Source organism: Ictidomys tridecemlineatus, chromosome 3 (genome assembly GCF_052094955.1).
Source record: "Ictidomys tridecemlineatus isolate mIctTri1 chromosome 3, mIctTri1.hap1, whole genome shotgun sequence".
NCBI lineage: Eukaryota > Metazoa > Chordata > Mammalia > Rodentia > Sciuridae > Ictidomys > Ictidomys tridecemlineatus.
The window spans coordinates 211,918,297-211,931,599 of record NC_135479.1 but is presented as its reverse complement, the minus strand read 5'-3'; the positions used below and the strand labels follow the sequence as shown (position 1 = coordinate 211,931,599).

General features: G+C 48.2%; 1 protein-coding gene across 8 annotated transcripts in view; it reads left to right on the top strand.

Moving 5' to 3' along the window:
* The window catches only part of Dscam (DS cell adhesion molecule), a 660,878-nt gene that overhangs the window by 368,950 nt on the left and 278,625 nt on the right, over positions 1 to 13,303 (top strand). For all 8 annotated transcript variants that reach the window (XM_021725291.2, XM_078044665.1, XM_078044664.1 and 5 more), the window contains exon 4: positions 12,555 to 12,701. In XM_021725291.2, the coding sequence (XP_021580966.1) occupies positions 12,555 to 12,701 (147 nt within the window). The remainder of the gene's footprint in view (positions 1 to 12,554; positions 12,702 to 13,303) is intronic.

Genomic DNA, 13,303 nt, shown 5'->3' with positions numbered 1-13,303 from the left:
TGTAATAGAGTAAAAACCAAATGTGGGATATGCATTCTATTCCTTCTACTAGTGGCTTTTTAGGAGAAAATGATAGGGCAGGGAAAGAGCAAAGGTAATGAATGTGAGCGTTTATCCAGCAGCTCTAGTGAGATTTTCTTTCTTTCATTAACATAAACAAGTCAAATACCGTGAGATGTTGACGACGTGCAATTCTGAGAGGCACATGGGTGACCGATTTGCGTGGGCAGGGTGGTTTGTACTTTTTCAACTAAGTGAGAAAAGAAAGAAAATCTGGAAGGAGGAGTAAGGACGGCTGCTGAGGAGGACAGGATGACATCGGGAAGCCAGATCTTCCCCTGGAAGACCAGCCCTCACTCTGGCAAACGCGAGGACCCTATGAAGGAAACTGGAGCGGCCCGCCCCCCGAGGCCTCTCTCTGCCTGGACCACCTGCTGCCTGCCTGGCCCTCCCCAGCAGTCATCTGTCACTGCAGTCCACATCGTCATGTCTGCTCCACCTGCCCTCAGTATCCCCTGCTTCTCTTCCAGGCTGGACCTGACCTCTGCCTCCTTGGGCTAACCTCTGGCCACATCATCTGAAAATGGCAGTCATCTGCATGGGCCGGCCACAGCCCTAGGTCTCCCAGAAACCCCCTCTATGGTCTGCCACACCAGCCACGCAGCTCCTGGTCCTCTGTCCCAGGCTTCTCCTCTACGTTCCTTGCACCAGGCCTGGACTCTGGGGACCCTGCACGCGAGACAGGCCCTCTTCTTGTGGCCTCATCTTCCCAAGTCATTTCACTTTCCTTCCTCACAGCTGGAGCTCACCCCGCTTCGAGCAGCAACATGCAACACCCCCTCGCAGATGGCTTGGGTCCCGTGCATGGCCTGTTGTGGCCATTCATGAACTACCTTGATGATTATCTGCATCCACTGAATGCCATCTGCACCGTTGCTTAATCTCTCTTTTAAATGACTCTTCTTTACTTAAAGTGGCATAATTGTGAACAGAATTCGCATCACTGCCTTTAAATGGGAAGTCTACGTATATATGCAAATACAGCAGAAGCAAGGCAATATTAAGTTCTAGCCCACACAGTTACTTCCAAAGATGCTAAGCCTGTGATTTACTTTTCCTTTATTTATAAAAATAAAAGGAGATGAACAAGTCCAAGAGAGGTAGGAGAGAGACTTATTTCCACAAAAACAGGTTGCATTTTCTCGTGGAGGGGTCTAGCTAGGCAAGTAGCTTGGTGGCCCACAGCACCATGCTGAGGCTTTCTCTTTGAAATAATCAGAAGGATGGAGGAGCTCTACAATCTATGTTCTAAGGTGATTTCTTAGAAGAGCATCTCGCGGGCCACACGCCAGCAGGGGCTTCCTCCCCTCCCCAACACAGCACAGCTAAGTTGCTTTTCTCTCTTTCCCTTAGCACTAGGCTGCTTTTCTGCTTGTTAGGACTTGCATTGCTGCTTCACCGAGCTTCTTTCCCTGCAACTAGGAATGAATCTTACATTATCTTGGACCCCAATTACTGGCTGGGCATATGGCGGTCAATAACCATGATTTTATAATGATCTCTTTTTTCACAGAAGATACTAATAGACGATGGATTTCATGATGAAGTAGGTTTGGGGATGTCATTTAAGGTACTGAATTACTAGTGGAAGGCTCTGGAACCCAGAAGCCAATCTCAAAGCGTCTTGTGGGATCAGACCACCAAGAACCAAGGTTCTGGGGATAGGAGTGACCCTGGGAGCTGTAGGTGACATGATTTCCAGCCTTGGGTGTTTTTCTAAGTATGTATATTTTTGTGGATGGCTCTAGAAACTCAAAATTCTCTTAGATATCTTCACATGTCATCAGGAAGCAAACTTATTCCAAGACCTATTAACAGTGTAGCATTTGCAAAACACCAGCAGCTTCCTCTGTGGCTCCGGCTAAAAATGTGACCAAGTCTGTGGCCTTATGCCTGCTCATCTGCATGTTTAAGGAGAAAGCTGTGGGATTCCCAAGAATGCTACCTGGTGTGCTTGAGGATGAGTGGACTTGCTCAGGTGTGGACTCCGGTCAAGGAGAGAACAGCTCTATCTCTAGGATGTGGAGCAGGGCTCTTCAGACTTGGTTCACTGACTCACAGTAAGAAAGTCAGAGTGAAACGTAGACTATATGGAGACCAACACGTACATCCATGCACGCACCCCTCAGCGCGCACACATGTGACCCCATGGGTGCTCATGAGGACAAACACCAGACCTGCACATGGGACTTATCCCTGCTGTTTCATGCATATCCATGTTTTCTATGCTCTCCCCTTTTATTTTTTAAAATAAAGTTACTATCCATGAAACTGGTCTCACAGCCATCAACAGGTCACTACCTACGATATGGAAAACTGTTGCCCATGACACTAAGTGGCCACGACGTAGGGTCCGTTTTCATTCTTTATGGTCTCTGTGGCTCCAGGTTCATTTCCAAAGCAGACAGACCTCAGGGTTCCAGCCAGAGTTCTCCATCCCTTAGGGCCGATGACTTGGAGCTGGGGAGCACGGTCGCTGTGGGTCCAAGCTCTGTGCTCCGGACTCTGCACTTTCGTTCTTTCCTGAACACGTTGCATCTTCTTCAGCCCACGCTCTGCGGCCACAGCTGGAGAGACTGTCAGCAGGACTGCACCCCTTCAGCCACAACCTCCGGAGGCTAGCGGGCAGGAAAGAGTGTCCTGGTGCTCTTTGAGTACTGCTCACTTGTTCCAGGAAGCCGGCCTAAGGCCGTCTTTGGCTTACTATCCACATCTCCACCCCTGGCTGCTCGGGATTCTCCAAGTCCAAACAAGGCACCCGCGGGCAGCCAGCGCAGAGCCCCCAGGCTGCGCCTTCCTGGAGGGACTCTGCCCAGGCCTTCAGTGCACCTCCCGAGCCTGGGTGCCACCTCTGTCCTCACAGCCTTTGCCTCTCCTGGCATCCAGGCCACATCTATGGCCAGTGAGCCTGTGCTCAGACACTCGGGACTCCTCCCCGCCCACGTGCCAGGATTTTCTCCACCCTAAGATCCTTTCCCGTACTCCCTCCCGCCTGATCTCCGCGGCTCCCTCTGTGGAGGACAGTGTATCCTCCAGGAAGCCTGCCTGCACCTCTTCACCCCGGCCCCTCCTTGATTCTTCTCATCCAGCCTCATGTCTTAATTCTCTGTGTCCTGACCGCCGTTGATGATTTATTACTTGCTATGTCATTGTCCCCAATTGAAATATTTGACTCTAGATGTCAAAGTCCAAAAGAAAATAGTCTTGCTCATCAGATAAATGAATAAGTACAACCTACGTCATATGAGTCCCTTTGCTGCTTATATATTTTTTTAAAATGTCTTTAATATGATTCCTTTAAAATCAAATTCTGTTCTTTCAAAGGATTTATTCTTTTAAGTAACCAGAAACCTAACTAGAGCAAAGATTAATGACAGACTAGATATCTGTGCAGGCAAAGATCTGATCATTAAGAACTAAACAGGGTAATTAGGTATACGGTCGGAATGCAGAGCGCGGCTTAAATTAGCAGTGTGTAATTGAGCCTCATTTAACTGCAGGAGACATGTACTGAGAGAATTTTATTTACATAAGAAAAATGTCTTAGTGAAATTGCTTTCAGAGAATTTAAACACACATATGCCAAGTCACTCCTTCCTTGGCAGCCCAGCCCGGGCTTGCCAGCCTGGCCCTTGTGCCCTGGTGTCACAGAGGTAACGTGGTCCTTTCTGGTCAGATGATTTCTTCCAGGCAGCTCAGCTTTTAGGTTCCCAGCTGGGGCTTTGCTGTACCTTTCTGTCTCGGTGGTACTTTCATAAACATGGTAAGTCCCAACAGAGATTAGGTGACATGACAGGGTGCAGGCCCTGCCCCTTCTGTCTGATGCCTTAGTTTACTGATCCTAGTTTTGGAAGAAAAAAACCTTAAATCTGCATTTTCAACATCCAGTCACTTGCAGAATGCAGTACTGAACATGGGGAGGGACCCCAACATCACAGGGCGAGCAAGAGGGTGGCTTTGCCCCCAGGGGGCTGCTGTCACCAGGGAGGCCGTGCTAACACACAGACCAGTGGGATCGGACGCCAGAGACATGCGCTCTCGAGTCACCGCAGCAGCTCAGGATGCTAATAAACTGGGTCACATGTGGATCAGATTTTTGAGTGAGGGACCTGGAGGGGAGGGGGTTACAAAGACAAGTTAAGTGTTGAAAGCCTCCCTTCCTGCTTTTTCCCATGCCCCGGGAATGACCAGCTTGAAGAGCAAGCACATCCGTGCCCAGTGTAGACACCACCCGGGCCACCTCCACCTGTGTGGAGCTGCTCCCGTGGCTTTGGCCCGTCGCTGCTGTGACCAGGTGCTCAGTACCCACCACTGCTTCTGCAGACTCAGTTCTAACTGCACCAGGAGCATCTCAGCCCCTCCTCACCCTCCTCTGTGGGTTTCCTTGGCGGTCTCCCTTCACTGCACCCTGGGTATTCTGAGCTTCAGTCCCCACGAAGGGTTCCTCCTGGACACTCAGAGCTGGCTCCCCAAAGCTCTGTCCCCAGCTGGCCTCCATGTCCGCTGGGCGACTCCCCCAGTTTCTGCTGAACTCCTGTTTCCAGAGACCTGATCCCTCACCCCCTTCTCTGCTGAGCCAGTGTCCCCCACTCCTCAGGCTCCAAGGCATGTCCATCTCCCCAGCCACCTTCTGTTGATCCTCTACTCAGTGGTCCTGAGCGCCCTCTGTCTGCTCCAGGGGCACTGCGTGGTGCTGCCCTGGCTGTGCTGTCCCACACTTAGCTTTGACCCAGAGATGGAGCACAGCACAGCGCGGGCCAGGAGCCAGCCTGCCTGGGCATCCCCCGGCCCAGAAACTGCTGGGGTAGGAACAGGGCCAAGTCCCCTGGCCTCTTTCCTCCTTGACTGTTCTCATCTGAGCAATGGGAATAACGTGACCCTGTGGGGTCATTGTGAGACAAAAGGGATCTTAAAAATAATACATAGAGATATATGTAAAATTATGTACACATATAAATTGTAGTTAAGTTATATACACATATTCGAGTTATATATACTGTATAAGTTATATATGTGGTTACTATATAAGTTACATATGTTATAAATATATATATTAGGTTATAAAAATTGTGATCCATACTAAGAAAATTGAGCCTATTGGAACTGAATAGGATTAGTACTGGTAGTCAGATGTCTGTGTATCCAATTTTTCCCTTTTTATAAGAAGACCAATCACACCAGATTAGGGCTCATCTTGCCCCCTTGTAACCTGGTCTGCCACAGTCCGGCTGCAGCAAAATAACTGGGGGGCGACGAACAACTTGTGTATGTTGATACAGCAGGAGTAGGAGCCCTTTATTGTAGGACAACAGAGCTATTTATAATTCCACATAGCTTATCTTAATTAGCATAAATTAGATACATCAGTTAACCAATAAGGAATCTCCACACTTAATGGCTCGCTTTTGTTACTTCACAAACCACTCCCTCTGGCATTTTGCCAGGCACCATCCAGACTTGTTTACGAACTCTAACATTCCCCTGGCAAAATACTAGGTGTTATTTTGACTTGTTTACAGACCTTAACACTCCTCCTTACTTGTCCCTTCTGCAATGACCCTATTTCCAGATAAGGTCACATTATGAGGTCCCAGGCAGGACATCAGCACATATGTTTGGTGGGGGAGGAATTCCATCCTGTCCCTGGCTGGTCACCCTTCTACCTGAAGGCTCCTCCTCTCTTGGACACAGCAGCTTTCCACAGTTCTTAGGGACCCTCCTCACCAGGCCGCCCAGCGGCCTGCACCTGCTGCAGCCCCTCCATGCCTGCATCTAACCATAGCACAGAGTCGCTCTCTCAGAACCAACCCATGAGGCAAATTTCTTTCTAACCCACTTTGGGATCAGCAGAAATTGATAACTTTAAAGTTACCCTAGATAGGTTTTTTCCTTTTTAAACTTCTATTTTAGTTAATGCTAATTTAACTTTCCAGCGAAAGTACGGAGCTGCTCATTTTGGGGCTCATCTCACGCCATGCCCTTAGATCTTGGGTCGGACCTCCCGTCCCTCTGACTTTCTGGACACTGCTGTGAAGACTGCTCGGAGGAGCTGGCGGCGGCCTGGGAGGCGCAGGCCCGGCGATGAGGTCGGCTGCCTCGTGTGCCCTGCCACTTGGCATCTTATTAGCAGGGCCATCTGCTCCTTTAATTACTATTAGCTCAGTTCAGATGGCAGTGGGGCAAAACAAAACTAAGAAGTAGTCCTAAGTGAAAAGCCGGATACGTTTTAAAGACCTTTCTGAAAATAGTGCAGCCCTGTTGAAGAGCCAACCTGGCAGCGGGCAATGACCAGCGGGCAAAAGGAAACTAATCAACATCTGTGTCTTGGAGTCCCTCCTGGAGGAGAGCCCCTTCTAATGGAGTACGTGTGAGGAAATGGCATGTGAAACTCCAAAAGGACGTGTTCGCTCACTTTCTTTGCACCCAAGCCTCAGAAAAGAGGTTTTGAGTACAAGCCACGATAGGCTCTTTCATCCACCCATCTGTTTGAACCCTTTGGGATGGCACAGCCAAGGGACGGAGATTAGGAGAAGCTAAATGAGGCCCAGGGAAGCACACACTACTCCAGGTGGGAGAGACGCGGGAAAGCAGCCTCGCGTAGACACATGTGCAAGGTCAAAATGTACTAAAACCAAGACCTGCAAAGCAGTGACCATGGATTTGTCCAAAGTGGGCTAACATGGCTAGAAATGTAACTGAAGAGCTGAGGCCAGAATGACTAGGAGGCGGTCAGGTAGAGGGCTGGGCTTGGTGCCTCCGGGGAGAGCAGTTGGAGATGGGCAGTGTGGCTGGGCTTGCTGGGAGACGGGCAGAGGGGAGGAGGGGCGTGGAGGTGAGGTCAGAGCCAGAGCATGGCAGGCACCATACATGATCTGGTCCAGTGGAACTCCTTCACGACACTGGAGATCTGAGGGGTTGATCTTTGGGAGGACAGCGACTGTGTGCATCGAGTGGAGAGCAGATTGTGGAGGGGCAGGTATGGATGCAGGTTAGTAGGAGGCTGCCATCCTTAGGAGAGGGTATCCCAGTGCAGAGGAAGTCGGGGTGCATTGTGGAGGTTAGAGTGGAGGGATGAAGCATGAGGAGCAGGAGTGGTTAATCCTGGGAGCTTGGGATCTGCATCATAGATTGAGATGCTCATGGATGGGCCAGGCAGGACTAATTCCAGCCACAAGATGATGATGTTGGAGAAGGTTCCAGTGTCTCTGTGCGTAGCCCTTCCTACTGCACAAGAGTCCTGAAGACAACTTGGTCAATGCAGGCTGCTGTAACAAAATACCACGAATTTGTGGCTCAGAGAACAGAAATGTACTGTTCGTGTCATGGTTCCCGAGGGGCAAGTGCACAATCAAGGTCTGACAGGTATGGATCCTGGGGAGGACTCCCCTCCAGGTGTGCAGATGGCTGCTTCTGTGTCCTCACGTGGCAGAGAGAGAAAGAGCTGGTGTCTCTCATCCTCTTCTTATGAGGGCACTGACCCCATCATTGGGGGCCACCTCACAACCCCATGACCTCGTCCAACCTGATTCCCACCCAGATGTGCACTTCCTCATACCACCACATTGGAGACTAGGCATCCCCATATGGATTTTGGGCACACACGAACATTCAATGCCTAATGAATGTCTTTGTGCCTGGCCTCTCACTGGGATGCACAAAGATGTTCACTGGGTGCCTTTTATCTTTCTACACCAGTTAAAACAGCCTGGACACGTGATGCTCAGTATTTGACTCGGGCCTCCTGCATGCTACTCAAGCTCTCCACCACGGAGCCACACCCCTAGCCACAAGCACTAATTGTGATGTCAACCTCCTCTGTGTCATCTCTGCTCAGATGCTTCTCTGATATGTATATCGTCTCTGTTAAGTAAAGAAATGATTGTTAGCCAGGTGCAGTGGAGCAGGCCTGTAATCCCAGCAGCTCAGGAGGCTGAGGCAGGAAGATCGTGAGTTCAAAGCCAGCCTCAGCAAAAGTGAGATGATAAGCAACTCAGTGAGACCCAGGCTCTAAATAAAACACAAAATAGGGCTGGGGATGTGGCTCAGTGGTTGAGTGCCCCTTTCTCCCAAAATAAATGAACTGTTAAAAGTGAGCCCTACTATGTGTATGTCAGTGGGCTCTTCTGTGTCTGGCTTAGGCAGGCCGGATGTCTGTGTATGGACCTAGCCCATCAAACAGCAGAATAACTAACATTACACCTCTATAGACACCACTTTCATTTCCATTCACTTCATGTTGTAATAGTATTATGTCAAATTGATAATTCATAACGACCTAGATTTATGGGGTAGAATGTAGTGACCATGTGTGAAATGAAGAAATCTAGCTAATCCATGTGACTCCTCTCCCTTACCCTTCTTTTGTGGTGAGCTCTTTGAAGTTACTCTGAGTTATTCTGAGGTGTATGCTGCATTGTTACGGGCTGCAGTCACCCTGCTGGGCAAGACCATCCAGGAGGTGACCACCGGGCAAATCTCATCCTCAAAAGTGGAAAAAGAGGATGCTTGTCACCAGCTCTCTTTCCTAGACGAGCAAATGAGCATTTGGAGTTGAATATCATGACTGAGGTCACGTCGATGTGAGTGACCATGACATCTTTAGGGTTCAGACCCACTAGATGCCAAAGCCCAGGTTTTTCTCCCACTGACATGTCTCTCAAAGTAGGTAACTTTGGTCCACTTGGTACCTTGGAAGACCTTTTAATTTGATTCTGTATAAGAACATGGAAAAAAATTAGCTGAGAATTTTAATAGATCAATAATGAATAATGTGGGAGTTTAATTGTGTTAATCAGAGTGATACCCAAGGATAAACACAGGCTTGGGGACAAATCCCCACTTTTCTCCTCGGGTATTAGTGGCCCCTCATACAGGTGAACCAGGACAGTGCCTAACTATGCTCCAGCTTCTTCTTCTCATCCTTCTTGTCACCTTATTGGCCTGCCCCTTACCCTAAGACGCAAAGTGTCTTAGATTGCAAGCTCCCTGAAGACAGAGTGGCTGTGTCTCATGACATTTTATGTTTCCAGATCTCGGCACCCTGGTAGTCAATGACTGGGTGCACCACTGGCCTGTTTTCCTGCTCACATGGAACCTTCTAGAATAGCTCTGACATGCCTCTTTCTGGAGGTCACACGTCTGCTCTCTGCGGCTCAGATCTTGAAGTTGAGGTTCTGCTTCGAGTACCTATAGTCTAGCAAAGTGGATTTCTAGAGCAGCGCTATTTTAACCTCCTCCTATGATGTGTTGGACAAAGACTCACAAAGGTATCATGTCTCCATGTTAGCAGCCGTCACCTGTGTGCTGTCCACTGCTCAGGACCCCAATGGAGGAGCGTGTGGCTGCGGGACATCCACCCGTGTGCCCTGCACCGTTGCTGTTGTGCACATACCCATTTTCTCTGTGTCTCTAGGTAGAAATACCTCACTCACTAGCCCAAAGCTGAGCTTAGTCAGGCTGGCTGGCAGGCACCACCCAGCGGACTTATTTTAGCGACGACAACATAAAACTCATGACACCTGACACAGAAGAAAAACCCTAGCACTCACCCATAACCCATTTACTTTTAGTTTAGGCAAAGTTCTAGCCATTTTGCATACACGACTTTTCAAATTTACCCAATGAAGGCCTCAGGTCAGAAGGGTGTGGACAGGATGTTGCTAGTGGAGGGAGGAAACCACTCACAAACTGTCAGCAAAGCAGGAGGCAGAGAAGTCATTAAAGACAGTCCCTGACTCAAACACCCAGGGGCCGGGGACCGTCCCTTTGACTTGAGAAGTCAGGATGATGGCTTTGAGACACCTGCCAATGACCAACACAGCGTACTGCACAGTGTTCTAACCACAGTACCAACCCAGAAACCATCCCTGTGGTGGTGATTTGTTTGCAGAGTGTTTAACACGACAAAAGTATGAACCGGAGTTTAGAAGTGTTCTCATCAAAACGCTAATGGTTTTCCAAGGAAAATAAAGTAACCCTTGGAATTTTGGCTTCTCACAAATGTATCATCCAATAGTTCTGACAGTCCTGAGGAGTCAAGGGGTATGTGTGTGTGTGTGTGTGTGTGTGTGAGAGAGAGAGAGACAGAGAGAGAGAGAGAGAGAGAGAGAGAGAGAGAGAGACACGACAGTTGTGCATTTGCGTTTTATTGCTATCAATATTTTGTCTTGGTGGAAGCCCATTTAATCCCACTTAAAGACATGAGCAAACATCTAGCCTTCACAACTCAGAAACCTCTGAAGATGCAAGGTAGTGAGGGGGGCACTGGGAGGTGGGAGAGCAGGGACGATGACTCCTTGTCACCATGCAGCCAAGTCCTATGGTGCTTATATGACCTCGTTGTGCCCTCGTCATACCCGGAGGATGCGACCCTGCTCTGGAGTCAGGGCTGTATGCAGGACCGTGATTCCTAAGTCGTCTGATGATTAAAGGCTTCTACTTCTCCACCTTAGTCTGTGTTTCAAATGCCTATCCATTTTAAGGTAGTTTCAGTTAAGGGTGAGCACTATCAAAGGAAAGTCAAAGTCAGTCCAGGAACTGGTCAGCTCCTCCATTGCTGTGAACATCTCAGAAACGTTTAGGACCAGGGAAGGTTGAGTTCTCCTAAAACAAGCGTCTCTTCAGAGTCCCACTGCGTGCTGAGGAAGTAAGCCAAGAAGTTTGGTGTGATGGTGGCAAAGTGACCCAATTAAATGCACCTAGAGAGCAGAGCCCGCTCAGGAGTGGCATGGGATGGCCGCGTGCTGCTGCCATGCTGTGCAGCCGGTCTGAGGAGCGCCACGGCTGATGGCCTGCCAATCCTCAGGGACGTGCTCCATGCTGGGAGAGTAACAGGAGCGCCACACATGTCTCCCTTTGTCCTCCCCGTCCATCGTGTTGACTTTAAAGGACCTGGTGATTAAAGCCTTACATAAGTATGCAAAATGTATTGAAATCGAAAAATGTTTCTATTACATGTGATATGTAATAGTAAGGCATCCTTAGAGTGCCGTGACCCGTGACAGGTGACGAAAGGTATTTTTGGTTACTTTTAGGGGAGGAGGATGAAACAAAATTACTTAGAATATGCAGCGTTGGCAGATTTTTTAGCTCTTCTAATATTTAGCATATTTAAAGTCTATTTTAAAACAAGTAGCTCCTCAGGATGGTCTAAAGTTTAAATATTACTTTAAAGATATTTTATACTATTTTAATAATTAGTGTTGTTTTGAAAAGGTTTGCTAGGTCAGTGTCTGGTTTTAATGTCTTGTTCACATCCATGTTCTCTTGAACTGCCTTTATGTCACGTAAGAAATCCTAAGTCATCTGTATCTGAGCAATGGATCTGTGGGTATCGTCTTTGCATGAAATGATCAAGGCTGTGGGAATTATGCTCGCAACTGAAAAGTTCAGGAACAAAGAGCCATGAAGTCAAGGCTTCTCACAGTTCTAACTCAAATAGACCACAGCAAGTTTCAGGTGACTCTTTAAGAGTTACAAAAAATACAAGAAGATAATTTTTTGGCATTTCAGTCTTTTCCTAAAGAGACAAAGCATATTACCTTCAGTGGAATTATATCACATGCAGAAATAGTCTGTAAAAGAGTCTCAGTGGCAGTAATATACAGAGCCACCCACCGGAGGGGACAGTGCCTCACTCTGAGGGCTACTTTCTGCCTTAATGTTTATTATCTAATTATAATTGCACAGTGGGAATTACCTTTAGTGTGTTTTCAAAGAGAAAAAGTATCCCAGTCCTTCTTAGACCAGGACTCATGTTTGATCTTGAATTGGCCATTTCCATACGAACAGATGTATCACAGGTAAACGTCACCTGTGTTGACTGAAGGAGGACTAGCCCAGCAGAAGATTTTCTCCCTGAGATGAAAATATTCATTGTCAATTATTTGAGCATTTGCTTTAAAAAATAGTGACTGAAAAATAGCAAAACACTCTAAAATACTGACTGCAGGAAGAGATGGCCTTTGTCTTAGAATATAGCAATGAGTGTCCGTTACTGTGGGGGAATAAGACCATCTTCCTGGGGAGCTTGGGGGAACATTTTACCATTTGTAGTTTAACACTTGGGTGCTTTTATTGAAATATTCAAGAGGAGGCAGAAATATAGACTTTCCTGAGGGACAAATCTGCAACAAGAGTTCAATATTTCCCTAACTTGTCTCATTCGAAGAGACAACTGATGACTCAAGACACCAGGCAAGTTAGCTGCTCCTCCCCATGTGTGCCGCTTGGCTGCTGCGAGACAGGTGCACGACCCAGAACGGTAGTTGGTGAGCCGAGCTTTGCTCAATGTGTGTTTATTGTGCAGTGCCCAGTGTCGAGCTCCTAGGGCCGACTAGTTGGAGGGCACAGGGTGCGGACTCTTCCTAACACTCCTGTCCACGTTCTTGCCTCTGCAAAGTGTCCCCACGTGAAGAGAAGTCGTTGAGGGCTTTGTTGACTGCTCGGTTGCTTCTGCCCCATCGTAACCAGCCCATCCCTCTTCTCTCTTCCAGGATCTAGATTTCTCATCACATCCACGGGAGCCTTGTATATTAAAGATGTACAGAATGAAGATGGACTGTATAACTACCGCTGCGTCACGCGGCACAGATACACTGGGGAGACCAGGCAGAGCAACAGCGCGCGACTCTTTGTATCAGGTGAACGCTCCTCCAGGCCGGGTTCTCCTTCCTCCTCTCCTTCCCCAGCATCCCCAGATGCCTATCTAAAGCTGGGGACCTTGCATCTAAAATCAGTCAAGGGTATTTTTGCCCTCCAAATACATGAGCAATGCTCAAGGTCTCTTAAACCAGCATCCGCACGATGTCATGTGGGTATTAAGGTGGAGTCATTTCACAGCTTGTGAAACTCTCAGTTGCTCTGACTTGATGAGATTTCTGCTCTGAAAACAACACTCCCAGTATTTGTATGCTTTGTTACTGACAGTTACAAACAGCACTGCTCTGCTCCCACCAGGCAGAGCTCTGGGCCAGGAGCTGGTCATTTGGAGCATGCTGTCTCCATTGGAGAAATCACCCACCTCTGAAGTTAAAGGGGTAGTTGAATTCTCCCTTCTCCCCTTCACTCATTCCCAAGTGAAGGAAATCTGAACTAATTCTGTTCTTGGAATCGCGTCCCTTGTGTCCTAACCCTCATGGAAATTGTACCTTGAGAACATAGTGACATTTCACATGATGGTCCCCCTCGGCTTGCGTTGGCTCATCTGCATTAAGCACTGCCTTCTCAGGGTGGTGCCCTGGCA